This window comes from Balaenoptera acutorostrata, chromosome 2 (genome assembly GCF_949987535.1).
Source record: "Balaenoptera acutorostrata chromosome 2, mBalAcu1.1, whole genome shotgun sequence".
Taxonomy (NCBI): domain Eukaryota; kingdom Metazoa; phylum Chordata; class Mammalia; order Artiodactyla; family Balaenopteridae; genus Balaenoptera; species Balaenoptera acutorostrata.
The window spans coordinates 39,210,812-39,233,666 of record NC_080065.1 but is presented as its reverse complement, the minus strand read 5'-3'; the positions used below and the strand labels follow the sequence as shown (position 1 = coordinate 39,233,666).

Sequence of the window (22,855 nt, the reverse complement as noted above, 5' to 3'; positions counted from 1 at the left end):
TGGTGACGTATTCCGCTCCAATTTGTCATGCAGGCACACTTGGATGCTCTGGGAAACTAGAAAAGGTTAAGATTGAATTCAAATCAAGTATTTCAGAAATCTTACAGGTGAAGCCTAGCTCTGGTTGCTAGGCAACCTGACAGACTCTCCAGCAGGGACCAACTTGCCTTCCACACTTGACCATCTCTCCCCAGTGGTGGGACGTGGAGTCCTCATTGGCTCACATCTCCTCTCACTGGGTTCCAATTGACCGGAGAACCTCTCACTCCGCTCCCGTTGGCTCTCGCCGTCTCTCGCTGCTCTGTCATTGGTAGGCCGGCTCTCGGGCCACCACACGTCACTCTCTCACCCCACTTCCTCGGCCCTCCGGCTTTGACCCCGCCCCTTCCCCCGCCCTTCCAGCCACGAGGGAAAACCCCAGCGAGTGCCCGCCTCCACTTTCCTTCGGATTGGTTGAAACCGGACTGGGAGGCGGGCGCTACCGGCCTACTCTGCCGACCACGATTGGCTGCTGGGGCCACGGTCCCGCCTCCCACCGACTCCGGGCCGTGCCGGAGTCTGGTGGGTCCGCGGCTATAAAGCTGGTGGCGGAGGGGAGGTGTCGCGGACTGCATCTTCGTTGGTCGTTGCTTTTCCACGGCCACCGCCCGCTCACATTTCGGTGAGTGTCCCGAGTAGAGGAAGAAACCTGGGCTGCTGAGGCCCTGCCAGCAGGGTGAGGGCCCAGCGGATCCGTGTCCTTGACTAGGCCCGAAGGAGCTCCGGGTCCGTCAGGGTCTGGGCTGAGGCGTGGACCTAGCCCGGGAGGATGGGGCACCGTGATCGGGGGCCGTGCAGGGCCTCCCCTGTCAGGGACCTGGGGCCGACCGCGGTGGGTCCTAGCAGGGGCCGGGGCCACTGATGTGGGCAGGCGAGTCGCAGAGGGGAGAAGGAGAGAGGGCATTGAGGGCTAGGCTTCTGATGACATAGGAGCTGGAGGTGCTAGGGGAGTGGCTGTGACCGCCTTGAGGGGATGGGGGTGCCCACATGAGGGGGACGAGAAAGGAGTTGGACTGTCAGGGTGTTCCCGGAGCCTTGGCTTAGGGGTGGACGCCGAAGGATGGGGAAGATCACGCTTAGATGGAGGCTTGTAGGTTGGCAGGGGGGGTGTGTCTTCCTGCCACAGATGGAGAGTTGCTGGGAGGAAGGGAGGTGGGCAGCATTACTCTTCGTCCCTAGCTCAGGTGCGAGAAAGTATCACAACTGTGGTTTAACCTGGCTGAGTACTTTGAACTCTTGACTGCCTCGGTCTGTGCTTGCTTCAGATATCACAGATTCCTGCTTCCCACCTTCCCGCCTCCATAATTTTAATGCCCATTAAGATATATATATATAGGTTTCCTCGGTGTTTTGAAATTCCGTATCTCCCTCCTGCTAGTAGCCTCAGGACCAGCCGGACTTGCTATGATGATGTAATGGGCAGGCAAGCACAGGGTCTTCACCCACAATAGGTTTGGGTTGAACCAAGGACATTTCAAAGCTTGGTATATGGAGTCTTTGAAAAACGTGTGTCCTGCCGTGACCAGTGGTAGAGAAAGAATTACTCTGACCCACCCTGGAGGAGAGATTTGGACAACAGGTAAAGTGAGGCTGGCCCTGCCGGTCATGCTTGCCCTGCGGCCTTGGTTTAGCGCATCACAGGCTTCTTTGCCTCTGCTGCAACTCTTCCCTCCTGCGGATGCTCTTGCCAAACTGCTGCAGTGGATGATGTGTTCTGGCTGCTGCTGAGTAACATTTGCTCTGTTTTCAGGGATGAGTCATGAAAAACAATGGCAAGGTAAATGACAAGATTGAGACAAATGGAAGTGCCCGTATAGTTAGCAGATTTTTCCTTCTGAGGTGGAGTTTGGACTTTTATTGCACAGATTTGTTAGAAGGCTAATTGAAAGTCCTTAACCTGTATCTGTGCCAAATGGTTCTTTGCAGCTTGAGACATCTAAGCAGTTTGTGTCCTTTATTTTTAAAATTTCAGTTATTTTTCTGTGGATACGGAGGGCAAGGATAGCATATCTTATGGGAAAGGAGACTTTCTTTTCTGTGTGTCTAAACTTCGTAGGTCTCTCCTAAGTTTGTAAGCTTGTCCGTAAATCATTTCCAGTTTAGTTCAGTTCAATTCTAGTTTAGTCAGTAACCCTAGTTCTCAGAAGGTGTTTCCGATGGGGAGGGTTAAATGGTATTATGTTTGGGGCCACAGACCACGTCATCTGTTAGACTAATCCTGGGCCTTGTTTTTCATTTTGTTTTTTTCCTTAAATATTCCTCCAGGGTGCTTTTACATCTTGTTTCTCTTAACTGTGGGATGGATTTTGAGATTTTTTTTGATTGAGATTTTAGATAGCTTTTCTCACAGGAAATGCAAAACCCTGATATTGGTGTAATATGTGTTTCCTGGGTACCCTAGCATTATTTAAAACAGTAGTAAGTCAGTGGAACTGAATGCGGGGAGATGCATTGGGGTTGTGGATGGAGGAGCTTGATGGGCTATATATCAGAATCTCTATTTAGTTTCATTTGGAAAGGAATATAGAGTCATACTTTTATGCTGGGTTATTAAAAAAACCAAATATCAGAGAAGGGTGCGATATTTTTGTTTCTCAAGACATACAGATAAAAAAATGTTAGATTAAAAACATGTTACCCAATCTAATGGGAGGGTGGTAGGACTCAATAATTTAGTCACCCTAATGTTTAGCTTGTGGTGATGTCCACTTGCTGTTAACTGAGTGTAGTAAGAGCAGTAGAGGAGAAGCTAATCTTCCAAAGCTCACAGGCTTCATCTTTGCAGGGTTCGTGGCTGGGGGTGTGTGCATTTGGGAATGATTGTAAGACCAACAAATGTTCTCTTCTGATTCCATTTGAACTCCTTACATTTTTCAAGGAATAATTGAAACCTACCATTTGCTTTGAACAGCAGCAGTAGAAAGCCAATTTTCTTAAACTTCTGGACAGTTTGGTGCTGCAGCTCATCTTAAAAGTGACAGTGAAAAGAACTCACTAATGAGGGCTGCTGCTATTGAGTACTTGAATCTAAAAGATTTTTCATCTAATTATAACTCCAAATTCAGCCCCTCAAAAAATAGCAATTCTGTGTGCCCTTTACTCTAAGGTCTCAAAGGGATTTCAAAAGAATCAAAATACAGCCCTTCTCCCAATAGGAGTCTAAGTATCCAGTATTCTTAAGAAGACCGCCAGTAACTAGTTTTCCATTGAGAGTAGAATATGAAGGCTTCAGTGTGGGTTTGAATGACATACCTGCTGTAGGAGTGCAGGGTCCTGATTAGAAAGCTCTAGGAAACCTTCCTGGAAGAGGGGCTTAGAACAGGACCTTGAAATATGACTAGAATCTCTGATAAGTGGACCAGTCCCTCTGGGGGAAGGCAGGGCGTCTGTGATTTTTACTTAGGGAACTAGACCAGAGATGTACAGGCGTGGGCAAGGCTTTCCTAACAGTAGTTTTGCTTGTTTGCTCCTAAGGAGGAAAGGCTCATTCTCAGTTAAAAAGGATTCCTGGATTTCTCTCCTGTGATAGTGAAAAAGATCAGCAGGTAACTGCTTGTGGTTTCTCGTGTACCAAAATGTGTACTGGGTGAACTTCTCCGACCATTTGTTTGAATCAAGGCTAACGAGGGAGCCAGAAGGAGGAATTCAGAGCACTGAATAAACCCCAGGAGAAAGTTGGTTGGCCCTAGGCAGTCTTATCATTCTTCAGTTTTAATCTTTGCCAAACTCGAAACGCCTATATTTCAGCTCAGGAGTCTCCTCCAAACATGCTTTGTGATAACCTGCCCAGCCGCTTGTGATTCATAAACTGCTTTCTGAGCCACACTGCTTCCCTCTATCACTTGCTCTGAAAAGACCTTCTGTTAGAAATAAGCTGATGACCTGCTTGAGACTTCGGCACTGCTGTTTCAGTCAGGATAGAGAACACTCCTAGCAATTGCAGAAGAGAATGGAAAGCCTAATCCCTTTCTGATTGACTCTTCCCCAAAGTGGCATTTATTGCTCCATTTCCTTTCCTGGACTCCAGGCCTGTCTTTCTCCTGAGAGCTTAAGTAGCATGGCAGTCCTCTGAATCTTCTTTTTTCTTCTTTCTTTGCTTTCTTTTGTGCGCTGGAGTTCTCCTTCTCCCTTCTCCCTCCTGCTCTTTCTGCCTTCCCACCTAACCTCCCTCCCCAATTTAAATAATAAAAATTGAAAGAGGGAATATTGGCAGTTCAGGAGAAATGTCCTTGATGAAAATAGTGTCAAATACATATGCAAATGTGGTTTCAAGAAGAAATATTATTAAGTTATTTAAATAGTCTCAACACTTAAGAAGGAATCATGTCCCCGCCCCCCTCCACCAGTGAGAACTAGTCCCCATGGACTGCTTAATTTGCAGATTACAAAAGAATAATTTGAGAGAATAAGGAACAAAAAAGTTATTTTCTCAAAATGTATATATCATCCTAGAATCAGAGGTTTTTCAGAATATAGAAGTCTTATCTTTTCCCACAAACCTCAGGATCGATTTATGGGATGGGGGGGTAAACTTAATGAAGGGAAAGGAGCTAAGTCTCTAAGCTCTTAAATGATCTAATCGTGTAAAAGAAGTAAAGCTTTACTAAACAGCAGCTGAGGGTGGTCTCCAGTTAATCAGGCAAGGGCGGATGCTATATTCACCAACAATTAAATGGAGAGCAAAGGTAATTAATTGTTTGTGTTAAACAGGAACTGTTGTCTCAAGTAACAACCCTGCAAAACAGGTGGACTGAGGAAAATGCTCCAAAGCATTTCGTTTCCATGTAATTTTGTTTCCACATAATTTAAATGATGATAAAGCTTAATGCTCCTTGGTCTTGATATCAAATACCTACCTTTTTAACCCAAGCACTGAGGGGAAAATCACTTTCTAAAAGGTTGGGGCAGGTGAAAGTGACCATGTTGAAAACTAGGAGCGTAAGATTAAATAATGAAGATAATTAGGTCTTGCTAGAAAGATACATATTTTGTTTGAAAAATACTAAGAACTAGGATAATAGTAAATGCTTTATATTATTCACATATTTTATCTTCTCAACCATCCTTCACAATGGACTGGGAGGGCAGGTATTAGCTCCATTCTATGGATGAGGAAATTGAAGCTCAAAGAGGCACAAATTGTTCAAGTCACAAACTCCCAAGTGCACAGCAAGCTCTTCAATGTGTAAGCCTCTTTACTCCAGAAATTTATTAGCCTAGTGCAACTCATTTATATTCCTTTCCCCCAATTCTTGAAAACCCTAATTTAGTAAAGAAGACTACAACTCTCCCAGCGTCATATTTGGTTTAAAGCCTGAATCAGTGATATGAACTACTTATGTCAGTTCATTACCAGGACTGAACCTACCACTGTAAGAGCTAATAAGATAAGGAGGAAAAAGTTTTATAAGCTTTAAGTACCATTTTTTCTAAGCAAAGTCAAACTCTGTTCTACATAATGTAATTGGACAAGGAAATGTTTATTTTAACTCACTTTGAATTGGAGTCATTATTTGAATTTGTGTGGTGATTTATGACTTTAAAAGAGGTTCTTATTTGAAATTCCTAGTGCCTGAAGGAGGAAACAGAGTGACAGACCTGGAGACTGCCGTTCTTTATCCCTCACACAGGTATGGCATCCTGTCATGCTGCTAAAGGAAAGTGTTCCTTTCTAATGGAAGGGGGAAATTTAATTTTTATCCTAAGACAAATAACCATTTGTGTGCACCACACATTCTTAAACCCCATTATAGGATTATACCTTGTCTTTAAATATTAGTTAATGCCATAATGCTTCAGGAGACTGATTTTGTGTTTATTAGACTAATGTTTAAAATTTAGAAACTAATTTTTAAAATTAGCATTCACTCATAAGAGAAAAAAATCTAGATAATAAAATGTAACCGTATAAACTGCTTAGTCAGAAACAATCACAGGTAAGCATGTGTGCCAGTAGTGCTTTCTGAATTACAGCCTCGAAAGATATCCATCAGGGCTGTAGATTGAATGTTTATGTAAGATTGGACAGTGGTTACAAATGTGTTTGAACCAATAATCTAATTATTTGCAGCTATTGCTTTCTTGTATTACCATGGAGCGCCTCTCTTATGAGTCTGCTTTTTTCCTGCTTCAGTTTTATGATTTCCTATGGTTGTTAGTAATTTTAGATTAGAAGGCTAGTAGGGTCTCATTTATTCAACATCCATCTTCCATCATATGCCAAGCATTGGGCTGGGTACTAGGGGCACAAAGACGAACGGGTACATTTCTTGCTTTCTAGAAGCTCCTTTCTAGTGCGAGGAGGCTGACTTTAAATAATAGAGGATAAACTTGGAATAGTTTTAAATAGCATCTTATCAAAGCTCGGATGTGCATTTTAGAAAGGTTAGCGTAGGACAGGGGAGAGATGGAGGCAGAGAGCTCAGTTAGGAGGCTCTGGGGACTGATGCCGAAGTCCCTCCCTGACGAGCCCTGAGGAGCTAGGTAAGGGCTGCCCTTGCATCAGCATCCTCAGCTGATTTCTCTGCTTTTTTGCCTTTTTTTTCTCTTTATCCTTTTCCTTCTCCAGTTGTCTTTCATTCACAGATTTAAAAGATTCTCAGGGGATCATATTGGCCCCTTTTGTGTCCTCCTATGCAGGAAGCATTCAGAAAGTGTTAACAAGGCAAGGCTTCTATATTATCTTGCTTTGCCGACTCTGGAAGTAGGACCTGGAGCTCCTTTTGTCCACCAGTGGGGGTGAGCCTTCACTTTAGGAGAACAGATTTGGGAGTCTTCTGTTGGTACTTGTTGGAAGATAGCTTTGGAAGGTTTACAGAGTTCTGTGGTAAAAGTGTACCTTTCTCCTCCTTTTTTTTTTTTTTAATTAATTAATTAATTTATTTATTTTTGGCTGTGTTGGGTCTTCGTTTCTGTGCGAGGGCTTTCTCTAGTTGCAGCGAGCGGGGGCCACTCTTCATCGCGGTGCGCGGGCCTCTCACCATCGCGGCCTCTCTTGTTGCGGAGCACAGGCTCCAGACGCGCAGGCTCAGTAGTTGTGGTTCACGGGCTTAGTTGCTCTGCGGCATGTGAGATCTTCCCAGACCAGGGCTCGAACCCGTATCCCCTGCATTAGCAGGCAGACTCTCAACCACTGCGCCACCAGGGAAGCCCTCTCCTCCTTTTTAAAGATGAAATTTAAAAAGAATATTTACATCTTTTTATTGGAAATACAGAATCCCCATTATCCTGCTTAGATTTTTTTTTTAATTGTAAGCACAATGCTCTGAAAAATCATGAAGTACCTTTTTTATCAGCAAAAGATTAAGAATACATGCAGGTAATTTTTAAAACTGTCAGATGTTTAAACTGTATTCTATTTAGAAAATTTTTGTGATATTTAGAATAGTGAATTAACCAGAATATCCCATTCTTTGACTAAAGTTAATGCTATAATGTGAACATACCAGATCTTTAGCTGGCCTTTTTTTCCTTTTTTTCTCTCTTTTTCTAATTTTTCTGGCCTACTGCAGAGAGCATTTGAGAGCACAACATAAGAGCACACAACAGGATAGTTAAAAGTAAAGATTATAGACCCTAAACTATATCAATCATTTTGTTGTTCAAAATGCCATGAACCAATTACTCCCTGTATTAATTTCCCTCTTTTTTTTCTACTTTTCTCACTCTCCCTCAATTTCAACCAAAAGGTAAATATTTCAAATTAGATGGTGTTTTACCAAGAATGTAATGAAAACACCTTGGCTGTCAAAAATCCTCAGAGAACGAGCAATATTGACTGAGTTAGACAATGTAAAAATTTTTTCCACATCAAGATCAGAGTCATGATTCACTTTCATGAGTCGCTTTGATGGGTATGGGTTATTTTAGTTTAGCTACCTTTTTTTTCCCCCAAATGAAACAAGTCACTTATTTAACTCTAGGAAGCTTAAAAATAGAGTTACACCTTATTTAGTAAGTACCATACCATATAGCAGTGACTGATCAGAGCTATTTAGATTATGGTAAATATAGAGTAATTCTGGAATTAAAGCCTTCTTTCTGGCTTTTCATAAACTGGTTTATATCTTCAGAAGATTATATATATATTTGTCCATTTTATTTCCAACAGCACTGCAAGCTGTTGGGCCAGGCAGGGAAAATTATACTGTCCTCAGCATGTTGAGAGCGGTTTGAAGAGTTGAAAAGAATCTAAAGGTTAACCCAGTGGGAAAGGCTGGGAAGGTAGTTAATCCTACTGCCTCTGCTTTGGTGACTTAAAGGGTAGCATATAGGAGGGGTTCTTCTTATAAGTATATGGACTGTGTTTTTGTTTTTAACACTAGTTGAGTTTTTTTCTGTGGACTGTGCAGAGGACTTTAACTTATTTTACTATAAACTTAGAATCTGCCTCATGACATATTAGATAGTCCCTTTATGTCTTCATTTCAACTTCAGTGTAGCAAAGTTTAGATTATCATAAAATTGATGGGTTTGCATGGAACAGGGGAAAGATAGGACAAAGTGGAGAGGTGCTTCTCTGTTCACTTGTGTATCTGACAGTGAGTGATTCTGTCAAGAAATAAAACAGTGGAGGCTAGAAATCTGAAGTCATCCTCAATACTTCATCCTTTTCCTACTATCTAGTCAGTCACAATTTCTGCCAATTTCCTGCTTCCATATTTTTTTGAAGCTTTTCCTTTACTCTTCATGTAGTAATTGATCTAGTTCATGACCTACATCTCACTGGACTTCTGTATCAGCTTCCTAACTCAGATCCATTCTCCACAGAGCACCAGTGACTGTGTAAAACGGTGACTCTCAAACTTTTCTGACTATGACCCTCAGTAAGGAATCCACAATTGCAACCCAGGATATGTGTGAATAATTGAAACAAAATTTTCATGAAAAATTCTTGTATTTAGAAGGAAGATGTTCTTAAGACCTTTGACTTAGATCTTGTGATTATATTTCCAGGTACTTATTTTTCAGGTTTTAATATACTCATACCTTGATAACCTATGGGCTAAGGGTAGATCTCATGATTTCAGGACAGCTTCTCTGCTTTAGATATTTTCTCAAGATTTCAGTGATTAGCAACGCACTATGGCAATAGTCTGTAATTTCATTATCCCTAATGCTACACCTGAGTTGGCAGAGTGGCAGAGGACAAATGACATAGATACAGGATTTGCCTTTTGTCAGTGGCAGCAGCAGCAAGAGTGTGGGGCTTTGGCTCTAACTCAGCAGCAGAGGTGCTGGGACCAGGAGCTCTGGCAGCCTCAGTAGGAATGTGAGCTCATGGGGTCTGAATAGTAACCACCTTCCTCCCCTTTGCTCCTCTAGCCCAGCCAACAAGTTGGTAACCATTTCCCTGTATTAAGTCCTTGTCTGTTAGATATATCTAGAATAATTTCTCTTTTTCTGATTGATACAACCTCTAAAGAAATTGAAGCTCTGATAGGTTATGTGACTTACCCATAGGCCGTAGCAACACTCTTGAGAGGCTAGCACATTTTTTTTTTTACTGTTGGTAAATAAATCTAGACACTAGTTTACAGTGTGGCAACAGTCCAACTTTTTAAGGCCCTTTTTAAAACAGAAGGGGTTGTTTTAAGAGATGTTATCTAAGATGCCACACAAATAATATGTGGATTATCAGTTTTCAAATTTGAATCTGTTTTGGGTTTTTTTTTTTGCCTGATTTAGAAGCTAAGTGATACCTTGTGATTTTATGATCATTTATTGCCTATACACCAGCTGTAGAAAGTATAGAATATTGACTTTTGACCTGTTATGGGTCCAGGAACTTGTCTTTGCTTTAAATTTTAATCATTTGGGTTCTGGGTGGAGGCTTCTTTGGAAAGTTGGGATTATAATAGTAGCGGCCTTGAGTAGATTGCTATGGTAGACTTGACAGTGTGGCTTTTCTACTTACTGGTATTGTTTAGATCAATAAAGACTGCAATATTGTTTGATCTAACAGTTTTAAAGTCCCATAAAGTCAATAGCTATGAATAATCAATATACCTATGATAAATGAATGAATGACATTTTAAAACTTTTTGAGCGGCCAGGAATAGATCAGATACTTGACTTCTGATTTGTGGGCCATATTACTAAACTGTCATTGTATTTTATCTTATAGTTCTTTACAACATAGAAGAATCTTATTTGAGTTTTCTTTACCTCTAATAATCATATTTTAAATCTAAATATATCCAGCTCTGAATAAAGTACAAGCCTTTCTAAAAGATGATAATTTTTTTGTTTTGTTTGGCCTTGCCCTGCGGCATGCAGGATCTTAGTTCCCCGACCAGGGATTGAACCTGTACCCCCTGTGGTGGAAGCATGAAGTCTTAACCACTGGACCACCAGGGAAGTCCCAAAAAGATGATAATTTTAAATAATAATGGAGTTAATAATAACTCCATTCATACTATAATTACTACTTCCACATATTAAAATTGACTCCCTAAGTAAACTAAACTTAGAAATTAATATTTTAGATGATAATGAAAGTCTCAATGTTGATTTCTCAAGTTTGAACTTGACAACCTGCAACCTATAATCTACAACAATGTTTTTTCTGTTTTTCTTTCTAAAGTTCTTTCACCATGCCTGGGTCACTTCCTTTGAACGCAGAAGCCTGCTGGCCAAAAGATGTGGGGATTGTTGCCCTTGAGATCTATTTTCCTTCTCAATATGTTGATCAAGCAGAGTTGGAAAAATATGATGGTGTAGATGCTGGAAAGTATACTATTGGCCTGGGCCAGGCCAAGATGGGCTTCTGCACAGATAGAGAAGATATCAACTCTCTTTGCATGACTGTGGTCCAGAATCTTATGGAGAGAAATAGCCTTTCTTATGATTGCATTGGGCGGCTAGAAGTTGGAACAGAGACAATCATCGACAAATCAAAGTCCGTGAAGACGAATTTGATGCAGCTCTTTGAAGAGTCTGGGAATACAGATATAGAAGGAATAGACACAACTAATGCGTGCTACGGAGGCACAGCTGCTGTCTTCAATGCTGTTAACTGGATTGAGTCCAGCTCTTGGGATGGTATGTTACATATTATTCCAAAGAAACTCCTTGAGGATGAAAACATTCAAATGACCTTTAATTAATGCCATATGCAAACTTACCAGTTATGCTTGTTTGAACATGTTCAGAAAGATAGCTATGACTTTCAGCTTATCTGAATTATGAATTGGTTATCTTTATCATGTAGGACAAAATTATCTATCAAAATTTAGTCAGAATATTTTTTGTCTTTACCAAAGATGGGGAAAGGATATTCTGGGAAAATATAACAGATTCAGTTTATATGTATGATATTTAGAGTGTTGATCACATTCTTGTATACTAATACAAAATATTTTTCAGGACGGTATGCCATGGTAGTTGCAGGGGATATTGCTGTATATGCCACAGGAAATGCTAGACCTACAGGTGGAGTTGGAGCCGTTGCTATGCTAATTGGGCCTAATGCTCCTTTAATTTTTGAACGAGGTGAGTGTCTGGGAAAGCATTTTTTTTATTTGTACAATATGCTGAGAAATTTGAAAATAAAAATAGAAGCTAGTACTTGGTGTTCATTAAATGCAGTCACTACCTGCTAAGTGCTTTATGTGTGTTATCATATTTAGTCTTCATAGCAATTGTACGAGGTAAGTGATGTCATCCCCACTTTACAGAGGAGTAAAATGGGTTTAAGTAGGGTTCAAGTAATAACTGGGAGATGTAACTTACCCGTAGTCATACAATAATTTGTTTTCAGTTCAGTAGAGCAGTTATGATCTCCTGGTTAGGTATATGAAACTTGCATAAAATGTTGTATATCAAAAGAGTCTTAGGGCCTGTCCGTGGATATTGTTATGTTTCATTTGAATTACATATTGGTTTCACCTTGTGACTTCTATTCTGTGAGTAGTGAGTTGACTAGATTAAAGGGAAGTTCCCAGATGATGCAATATGGTTACTAACATATATCAAAAAGCAGAGATACACGGACCTCTTTCTTTTTTGTTCTAATAGGACTTCGTGGGACACATATGCAACATGCCTATGACTTTTACAAGCCTGATATGCTTTCTGAATATCCTATAGTAGATGGAAAACTATCCATTCAGTGCTACCTCAGTGCGTTAGACCGCTGCTATTCTGTCTACCGCAAGAAGATCTATGCCCAGTGGCAGAAAGGTGGGCTTTATCTGTTTTCCTTGGTTTTGGTATCTGTTGAGGGCAGTATAATGTGCTGACTGTCTTTAGTGAGAAACTACTTCTTGGGCATCCTTCATTAGTGTCTCCTTAAACCATTTCTTTCTCACCCACCAAATAGCATAGTTTTCCCATAGTTTCTGGGAATGTGTAATTTAAGAGAACAGGTAAACTTTCCAAATGGAGTGTATTTCTGTAAAAATACTTAGGATGACTTACCCCCAGTAAGAAAATCAAAAGTAGGGTAAAAGAAAGTAACTTGAATTTTGTACATATTCTGAGAGAGGTATTCTCACAAGGTTTTAGTTTGCAACTGTGATCCCAGGAAAACTCTAATGAAAATAAATTATACCGAAGTGATCCCCCTGCCCACATAGTCTTTTTGCACTTGACCTGTGAATTCATACTTGCTTTTTTAGTGTCATCATCAGTCTCCATCTTTAACGCTGAGAAAGTTCTTGAGATACTGAGAAGGACATTATTCAAATTAATGCTATTAAAACACACAATATCATATAAAGTATGCTTTTTCCATAGTCCAACTTTGCTTTATAGGGTTTGTGAGAGAGGGGTAAAAATAATAATCAATAACAGATATGAGGTAACACATAGTGGCTCTGGATAAGAAGTATTTTTTTTTTTTTTAAAGATTTAACTTTTTTTTTTTTTTTAAGATTTTATTGATTGATTGATTGATTGACTGATTGCTATGTTGGGTCTTCGTGTCTGTGCGAGGGCTTTCTCTAGTTGTGGCAAGCGGGGGCCACTCTTCATCGCGGTGTGCGGGCCTCTCACTATCGCGGCCTCTCTTGTTGTGAAGCACAGGCTCCAGACGCACAGGCTCAGTAGTTGTGGCTCACGGGCTTAGTTGCTCCGTGGCATGTGGGATCCTCCCAGACCAGGGCGCGAACCCGTGTCCCCTGCATTGGCAAGCAGACTCCCAACCACTGCGCCACCAGGGAAGCCCAAGAAGTATTCTTGAAGTATGTAAAATATCATACTGTTTGCCAGTATTTAACAATACAGTGATTTTCTAACTTTTTATTAGGACCCACAGTAAAAAGTATACTTTACATTGTATGTGCAGTTAAATGGAAACTAAAGTGTCATGAAATTTCCTGCCCATGCTGCGGGTTATACAGTTTGCTATTTTCTACTCTAGTCTGTTTCATTAAAAACAAAACAAAAACAAACAAACAAACAAAAACCTCTTAATTATTAAGGTTAAAAAAATAATACTGGCCCTGACCCACTAAATTGATTACACAACCCACTAATGCATTGTGTAGTTCAGTTTGAAAACCAGTAATATAGTAGTGTATGTTGTTCTATTTCTAGATGTCTTTTTGATAAACATTTTAAACTATAGAGATATTTCATTATACAGTGTATTTTTGGTTGCTGCTTAAAGATTTAAAAACATCCCAGCCCTGTTCTAAAATCAAACTTCAAAAGTTAGTGGCTTAAATGAATTTCATAATTTCTTTGGATTTCTCTTTCAGAGGGAAATGATAGAGATTTCACCTTGAATGATTTTGGTTTCATGATCTTCCACTCACCCTATTGTAAACTGGTTCAGAAATCTGTAGCTCGGATGTTGCTGAATGACTTCCTTAATGACCAGAACAGAGATAAAAATAGTATCTATAGTGGCCTGGAAGCCTTTGGGTAAGAGGAATTATGATTTTTTCTCTTCTATGTGAGAGTATTTTTTATATCTGTTAAAGCAATATTCGTACAGACATGAAAATTTTAGTCAAAAGAAGTCATCTTGTCTAACCTATTTATGTAATCAATGAAGAAGCTGAGTCCCAGAGAGGTGGTCGCTTACCTACATGAATTCTTTAGTCATTTCTACTCAGATTTTCTGATTTCCTCCTTTTAGATCTGTTGCCATTGTCACCATGATAATATAGCCCCACAAGTGCCTGTATTTATACAGCAGCCTCTTAACTCTTCTCCCTGCCTCTCCCGAGCCCCTGTGCCCATATCCATCCTGCACATAGCCACTACTGACGTCTGCTTTCATACTCCTTCCACGTTTTCCCCACTTCTAGGGCCTCCTAGTATGCTATACCTGTTAAACTCATTCTGTTTCTCCTTTCCTGTGTCTCTTCTCCCTCTGATAAAATTCTATTCAACTTTTTAAGACTTGGTTCCTATAATGTGACTTTTCTAACTAAATGGACATTATTATGGACTTGAAATAGTAGTATATTCTGTTTGGTGATGACAGCTTTAGTGGGTTATTAACCCATTAGAATTATGTTGTTTTAATTTGATCAAAAAAAAAAAAAACCTTTCAGAAAAAGGACCATATATGTACAACTGTTATATCTTACCTAGCAATTAGCATACTGCTACTTGGTTTTTAATAAATGGGAAATCAGAATCATACACACTTATAGTTAGGTCCACTAAGTAATATAATAAAAATACAGTCTTTGAATACTGTAAGATTTTCTTTTCTCTAAATCTTTCAGGGATGTTAAGTTAGAAGATACCTACTTCGATAGAGATGTGGAAAAGGCATTTATGAAGGCTAGTTCAGAACTCTTCAATCAGAAAACAAAGGCGTCTTTGCTTGTGTCAAATCAGAATGGAAATATGTACACATCTTCAGTGTATGGCTCCCTCGCTTCTGTTCTTGCCCAGTAAGTATAAATTTCCGCTGGTTCACTCCCCTCGTTTGGAGATGTTGGATTTCTAAGACCAGATCTGGTGTCAGGCATGTTGGTGGCAGGTCGCAGAATGGTATTTTATTTCCAGGCTCTCTAGCCTATTGTCTATTGACTTGAAGGAGATATGGGATGAGGCTACAATTATTCCAGAGTATTTAATTTCATACTTGCTTTCCTGGCTATTGTTCTCATGGCCTTATTATTCTTTTTTTTTTTTTTAATAAATTTATTTATTTATTTATTTATTTTTGGCTGCGTTGGGTCTTTGTTGCTGCATGCGGGCTTTCTCTAGTTGCAGTGAGCGGGGGCTACTCTTTGTTGCAGTGCGCAGGCTTCTCATTACAGTGGCTTCTCTTGTTGTGGAGCACGGGCTTTAGTAGTTGTGGCATGTGGGCTCAGTAGTTGTGGCTCGTGGGCTCTAGAGCACAGTCTCAGTAGTTGTGGCGCATGAGCTTAGTTGCTCTGCAGCATGTGGGATCTTCCCAGACCAGGGCTTGAACCCGTGTCCCCTGCATTGGCAGGTGAATTCTTAACCACTGCGCCACCAGGGAAGTCCCGGTTTTATTATTCTTGACCTACAGTTGAACCCCAGTTGGCAAGTAACTTATATTAGGACATGATAACTTTCAAAAACCCCATCATTCCCAGAGAGATGAGAATTCTTGTTTTCAGTCTGCTTACTGTAATAGTAAAGCTTTAGGTTAGATCCCTAGGCTTAGGATGAATTTTATTCCAACTCGTGGTTTTCCACCCGTTGTAGTTGGATCAGTTAAACTTTTTAATGGTTTTTTCCCTCCTACACAGGTACTCACCTCAGCAGCTGGCAGGAAAGAGGATTGGTGTGTTCTCTTATGGTTCTGGTTTAGCTGCCACTCTGTACTCCCTCAAAGTCACACAAGATGCCACACCAGGTAAATGCTGAGTCTTTCAACAAGAATGTCTTGAGAACCTACTGTGGTAAGGTTGACTTAGCAGGCTTCTTAAGTGAGTGCTTGAATCTGTTCCGTAGATCATTATGACATTTTAATCTTCATTACTTCTTTCAACATACTCTCCAAAAATCTGCCTTAACTGGGTAAAGGGCAGGATTATGTCTGAGTCAGAATATCTTTCCTTCCTTCCGAGTCAGAAAAAAATGTATAATCAGCTGAAACCTTTTTTTTTTTAATGGCATAGTGTGACTTTTTCTTCTCTGGCAAGTAACTTTATTTTCTCTTTTATCTCATTTTTAAAGCGTATGTAGCCAGGGGACGTAGGCAGAGAAAGGGAAGCATACCTATTTAAGGCAGGTGGCTTTTGAGTCTTCACACCAATGATTGAGTCTGATCATATGAGTGAATAATACCAGGTCATTTCTTGTTGGTTGGTTTACTGAGTTGTCTAATGTTTATAAGGGTATGGTCTTAGCTGTATTTAAGGACACTTTTGTGCCTTCCCTGAGCAGGGAGGAGCAAAAATATGGAGAAAAACTGATGGAAGACTTGGCATTACTCTAAAACTGTACTGTAGGTTGACTGTAGACAAGTTATTTATAGTTTCAAATCCCACCTATTTCCTAGCTTGTCTACTGGCTGATACGGAACAAACGTTTAGTCAGAGGTCAACGGAAGCTGTGCCAAATAAATAACAGCTTTTATCTTTTAACTAAACAATAGCCAGTAGTTCTGAAAGAAATGCAAAGTTGTTTTTTTCGTTTGGCAACATTTTGTTCAGGCTTTGGGGCATGCTATTTTTAGTCTTCTAATGTTGGAATTCTTTGCTATTTTAGGGTCTGCTCTTGATAAAATAATAGCAAGCTTATGTGATCTTAAATCAAGGCTTGACTCAAGAACTTGTGTGGCACCAGATGTCTTTGCTGAAAACATGAAGCTCCGAGAGGACACTCATCACTTGGGTAAAAATATTAAATTGTTAATACATACCCAGAAGCCTATTGGAGGGCTCTAATAACATTAAACATGTTACGTATCAGATTAGGATGTCCAGATATCTAGGCGGTATTCAGTACATGCCTGATGTTGGTGAAAATTATGGGGAAATAGCAACTTTTTTTTTTTTTAGTTTAGTTTATTTACTTATTTATGGCTGCATTGGGTCTTCATTGCTGCGCACGGGTTTTCTCTAGTTGCGGCGAGTGGGGGCTACTCTTCATTGCGGTGCGCGGGCTTCTCACTGCGGTGGCTTCTCTTGTTGCGGAGCATGGGCTCTAGGCACGTGGGCTCAGTAGTTGTGGCTCACGGGCTTAGTTGCTCCGCGGCACGTGGCATCTTCCTGGACTAGGGCTCGAACTCACGTCCCCTGCATTGGCAGGCCGATTCTTAACCACTGCGCCACCAGGGAAGTCCCGAAATAGCAACTTTTATCTTTAGTTTTATTACCAGATGAGCTGTATGTCATAACTAATTTTTCACATTCTCCGCCTTTCCTTTAGTCAGCTATATTCCCCAGAGTTCCATAGACTCACTCTTTGAAGGAACATGGTACCTAGTTCGAGTAGATGAGAAGCACAGAAGAACTTATGCTCGGCGCCCCTCTCCAAATGATGACACTTTGGATGAAGGCGTAGGGCTTGTGCATTCAAGCACAGCAACTGAGGTAAAGAAAGCTCATTGTGTTTGGTCTTGGGCTTTGACAGGGTAAGAAATTTCCATCCCCAGATCTCAGGGCTTAGGGGATCTAACTGAGATTTAGCAACTTAAAGGAATGTCAATAAAGCAGAGTGATTCAGAGCCAGGGCTCTGGTATTGGATTCTAGCTATGCCATTTTCCAGTTGTATAAAGTGCTTTGCAGTTAAATTATTAGCATTTTTAAGTGCACAGTAAATACGAGGTTTTGTTAACAAGACCAGAATTTAAAGGAAAACTGATCTGGAGAGAAGGCCCACTTGTGGTGCGTGTCTTGGTGAGAGAGGAAGTAGGGGCAGGGTGTTGAGCTCCTCACATCCCTTCTCTCAGCCTATTGTCTAATCTGTCTCCAGTTGTCAAGAAGGAACAGGAATAGCTATGATTTGAATTCCTATTACATGCTAGCCACTTTTTTCATTTTCTAATTAATTTAATTTAATTTTTAAATTTAATCCTTATAAGAACCCCCTTGACTTAAATGATACTGTGCCCATTTTAGAGATGAGGCTGAAAAAAGTTAAATGACTTAACCAGGATCAGAGCCAGGCTTCAAACTGAGGACTTTTAAAAACTTTGAAGTTATTAATCTTATCCACTCATCACAAATTTGCTAAAGGCATAGTCTTGCTCCTTGAGGTTGCAAGTCAAGCCACAAGTGTTTGAGTTGCAAAGGCAAGATGTGACAAGTGAAATACTGGGTATGGTGGATCTCCGTGGCCTTCCTGTCTCTTGCTACACGGATAATTGTATAATAAATTCACTATAAAGTAAAGAATGGATATTTAGCTCCCTCCATGAAAAGTTATATAGAATATATATTGAGCATAAGCCTCTCCAAAGTTGCCCTCTATCAGTTTTCCTATTAGAACTTTAATTAGCAACTTGACTCTTCCTTAAAAAAACGCTAAGAGGCAACAACTTTTTTCTTTTGATTTTTAGCATATTCCAAGCCCTGCTAAGAAAGTGCCAAGACTCCCTGCAACAGCAGCAGAACCTGAAGCAGCTGTCATCAGTAATGGGGAGCATTAAGATACTTCTGTGAGGTGGAGGACTTCAGGGTGGGGTGGGGGGTATGTATGGGAACGGTTGGGGGAATGGGTTGTCTGGGGACAATTTTAAAGGATTACATGTTGCTTAAATTTTTATGTGACTGACATGGAGCCTGGAAAATTATCGTGTTCTTGGGAAAGTCTCTTTGCTCAGTTTCCTAACATGCTTCCTGTTGTGGTCGAGCCAATGCTTAATGTACTCGAATGATGTTAAGGGCTCTGTAAAACTTCATACCCCTCTGGCCATTTGTATGCATGAAGCTTAGTTTTTAAATGTAGTGTTATGAATCGTGCACTTCTGGTGAAGAAAGCAGCGGTACTAGTCTCCAATTTTAATTTTTTTAAACATGTAAGAATTTTATACTTTGAACAAACAAGATGACTGAAAGTTCCTGTGGTTTTTGAAAAACGTTTCTGGTTTAGGGAATGTGGTCTTAATGAGATATGCACAAACCCTGTTTGAAAATGGCAAGACAGACATACTCTTTTTCTAGAATTTATGAATCCTAAAGAAGGAGAAGAGTTGGGACAGTTACACTAGTTCTAAAAACCGTTGCTTTAAATCCAGGCCAGCAGTGACGCGTTACTGTAATGACCTCTGTGAACAGAGAGATGCTGGCATTGAGGAGACGTCTGGTATAGAAAACATGGATGTAGCTCTAGGTCTGCTCCTGACTCAGTTCAAGGTGTATTTTGCGGAACAACATTGAGATGTTATTGGAGTTGTGTATGAGGAAGTTGGTGGTTGCAATCCTTCTTTGCACCTTATTTTGAAGAATAAATAAAACATTTTTATGGCTTCCTTTTAAAAATTTAAAACAAAAAGGAAGGATAGGGGCAGGGCATTATTATTAGGTTATTTCTGATGCTTCAGTGTTATAAATTCAACTTAAAGACTGACAACCTAAACTCATGTTGTAAGTATCCTTTTTGGTTTTTGTATCTGTTCAATGAAAATTAAAAGGTACAACCGAATTTTTACATAGTATGACCAGCCAAAAAGTATCCCACTTCTCAAGGTCTGGAAGTAGGATATATAAACCATTTTCTCAGACTTTCACCTTAAAAAAAAAAACAAAAACAACAAAAACCATCATATGGAATAAATAAGAAGACTGGTTAGACAGTTTTGTAGATCTTTTTGGTGCTGAACTATGACATGAGCCTTATAGACTGTAAAATAGGATAGTTGGAACTAATGTACAGAACTAAATTTTTTAAACTTTGCCATTGAATTCTGTGATGTTTCAGTTATCTAAAATAAACTTACACAAATATGAAATGTAAGTTTCAGATTGCAAGGTAATATGTAAGGTAGTGTTTGTAAAATACTCTTTGTCTAATATTAACTAGCAGTGTTTTGATTTGTACAGTCATAATTTGTTAAAATGACTTCATTTTAACATCCACGGATGTAGATTAATAACGTAAGTTCAGATTTAAAGATTGATGGGAAAATGGTGCATGTAATACTTCTGCAAGTATTGGGAGTTCGGTATGTTTTGAAAAGAGTAATTTAATTTTGGGGTGTCAGGAAATGGGTTTTCTCAAAGTCCATTGCCGGCAATGGGCAGGTCTACTAATACTGGCACAGAGCATAAACTGTACACCTTATTAACAGTGAGGTGAGTAACTTTGAATAAAGTTTTAGAGAAATATTTCAGATATTTGAGTATTCTTTTTTCCCTCCTGAACTAACAGTTTAGACAAGAAATCAGCTAATATGCTATTTTAAAATGCAGTCATTCATTTCATTTCAGTCCATTAATTCACTAACTCATTCATTCATTATTGAAAAAATGTGCAGACCTGATATAAGCAAGGTACTCTGCTTCCATCAGAAATAAAGATTTACAAGATATATGGTCTTGCCTTCAAGGAGCAATTTATCTAGTATGGGGGAATTTATACTGATGGTTTATCATTCTTATACTTCAAACAAAGAAATTAACTCCCAAATTGGGTGCTAAGCATGTGTAAATTTCACTATAAATATTTATGAAGAGACTTATTGTGTTTTCCTAAAAGCAAGGTAAGATTAAGGGTTGGCAATTAAACACTAAAAGCACATTTTACAGCCAATATAGAACTGCCGTCTAGAGCCTCCAGCCTGAGGGTCTCAGGTTGCTGGTGCTCCCAGAGGTTTTACAGAGAGAATTTCTGCATTGGCAGTAATATTGGACCAGATAACCTCAATCCCTGTGAACTCTTAGGACTGTATGAATTGGGAATTAAACCAGATTATTTTCTAGTACTGATCAGCTGTTTTATAATGCTGTCATGTCTAGATTCAGTACTTAGTAATAATTTCTTTTATTTTCTGGCCCAGTCTCCAATATCTCTGGGTCATTTAGAAGGTGAGGCCAATGCTCTCTAATTCTACAAATTCTAGGATCCTGATTCCTATGGCTTTAAGGATTCTCTCCTTCCCCTCCTCCTTTTGGGAATTTGTGCACTTTTTTTTTCCCCACCTTCTGGGTTTTGTTTATTTCATAAACAGTGATGAGTATGTTTAAGATTAATGCTAGACAACTCAAACAGATGCAACAGCGCCTTTTGATCCTCCTGTGACTTAGCTGAAACACTTTATCTCTTGTCTGCTGTTTGAAATGTCCTGGCACACTAAAGTGGAAGTGAAGAGAGCAAGGAATGTAACAGGATCTTTAAACAATTTACAGCTGTGTACTCTTGACATAAAAGTGAACACTTTCTTTAAAATTTCTAGCAACTTCTCTTCCTATTTTTTTCCTAATTGGTGGTGGAAGGAAATAGTTGACCTGTGATTTTTTTTTTTTTTTTTTTTTTCTCTCCTCAAACTGTTACAAGCGTGGTACTGTGGAGATGAAGATTACGAATACCAATCCTCAGGAAGTTTATATATCGGGGTTCTAGCTTATAATTATAAAAAGTGCATTTTCATTTTAAATGTTTAGAAGTGAAAAACAAGGAATTCACCTTTTACTTTTTTTGTCTTATTTCATCATTGTGCAGGCATCTACAGCAAAAATAATGAAAGTTTTGATCTAATTTTGCAAAAGCTTCCCTTTGCCTCCAGGTTTTTTTACATGCTATTAAACTAGCACCTCCGACCCATCTTAGCAAAACCTTGTTGATCTTTGGGGTCTCAGCTCAAGATCTGCTTCCTCCCTGAAGGCTGCCTGGACTACCTTAGTAGTAAGCACTTCTCACCCTATGTATCAAATTCCTTATTCAAGCTTGCAAAGTCCTGAGGGATCTGGCCCCTGCCTACTTCAACTCAGTACCACACCCACCAAGGCCTACTATGTTTTCATCCACCCTGCCTTCTCCGTTCCTCAAACATGCCAAGTTTATTCCAGCCTTAGAGCCTTTGATCTATGCATCAGAAACCTTGGGCCCACTTGAGGCCTTCTTTGCCCTGCCTTCTACTCCAGCCACATTTGTGGCAATTGCTTCCATGCAGTCTTTGACCAGGATCTCAGAGAATATGATAGTACCTCCCTCCGGATTCCTGCTACACACCCCTCATTTCGGTCTCTGTGTTGCGGGGGGCCCATAGAAGTCATTCGGAACTCAATATCATGGCCCAGAAGGGCAGAGAAGTTAAGTTCCCATGGGGCCACCCTTAACAATAGTGGACACTTACTTGCTGGTAGATAAATGCTTCCTCCTTTCATTCCCCTGGGCAGACAGTTCTGAGAAGCATTCCAGAAGGTGCCTCAGAAGATCCTGCTGAATCAACTACCAGTTGCCTACAGCCAATTTGGCAACACATCCTTATATTGGCTTGCCTCTTATTTTTCACTTCTGCATCGTGGGATCATTTCCTAAATAAATGACTTACGTGCAAACTCTTGTCTCAGGCTCTGTTCTTTTGGAGAACCCAGGCTAATACAATTGGTACCCAGAACAGCCCTATAAAGCAGACCCTCAGGATAGGTGGTTGGAGCAGGTTTACTGACCAGTCATGGCAAAAACCCCATTGCTGTTTGTAGTAGGCAGAATGATTCCTACCTCTGATCTCCACCTCTGGGACCTGTGAATATGTTGTGTTACATGGCAAAAACAGATGTGATTAAGCTTGAGGACCTTGAGATGGGGAGACTGGATAGGCCCAACCTAATCACAGGAGCCCTTAAAAGAAGAGAGCCTTTCTGGGCTGTGATCAGTGGGAGATGTCACTATACAAGGGTGAGCGAAGAGATGGCCCATTGCTGGCTTTGAAGATGGAGGAAGGGGACCACAAGCCAAGGAATACAAGCCACCTCTAGAAGCAGATAC

General features: G+C 40.1%; 1 protein-coding gene across 3 annotated transcripts; it reads left to right on the top strand.

The window, feature by feature from the left end:
• Positions 1 to 526: 526 nt before the first annotated feature.
• HMGCS1 (3-hydroxy-3-methylglutaryl-CoA synthase 1) lies at positions 527 to 20,374 on the top strand. Of its 3 annotated transcripts, XM_007195545.2 has the most exons (12): positions 527 to 661; positions 3,514 to 3,584; positions 5,609 to 5,669; positions 10,625 to 11,082; positions 11,407 to 11,532; positions 12,058 to 12,222; positions 13,743 to 13,908; positions 14,724 to 14,894; positions 15,726 to 15,832; positions 16,690 to 16,815; positions 17,353 to 17,516; positions 18,486 to 20,374. In XM_007195545.2, exons 4-12 carry the CDS (start codon positions 10,635 to 10,637, stop codon positions 18,573 to 18,575), a joined length of 1,563 nt encoding a protein of 520 aa, XP_007195607.2. In that variant the 5' UTR covers positions 527 to 661; positions 3,514 to 3,584; positions 5,609 to 5,669; positions 10,625 to 10,634; the 3' UTR covers positions 18,576 to 20,374. The 3 variants fall into 3 exon arrangements, with proteins under 3 accessions (XP_007195607.2, XP_007195606.2, XP_007195608.2); XM_007195544.3 differs by lacking the exon at positions 3,514 to 3,584; XM_007195546.2 differs by lacking the exons at positions 3,514 to 3,584; positions 5,609 to 5,669 and having other exon boundaries at positions 533 to 661.
• Positions 20,375 to 22,855: the final 2,481 nt, after the last annotated feature.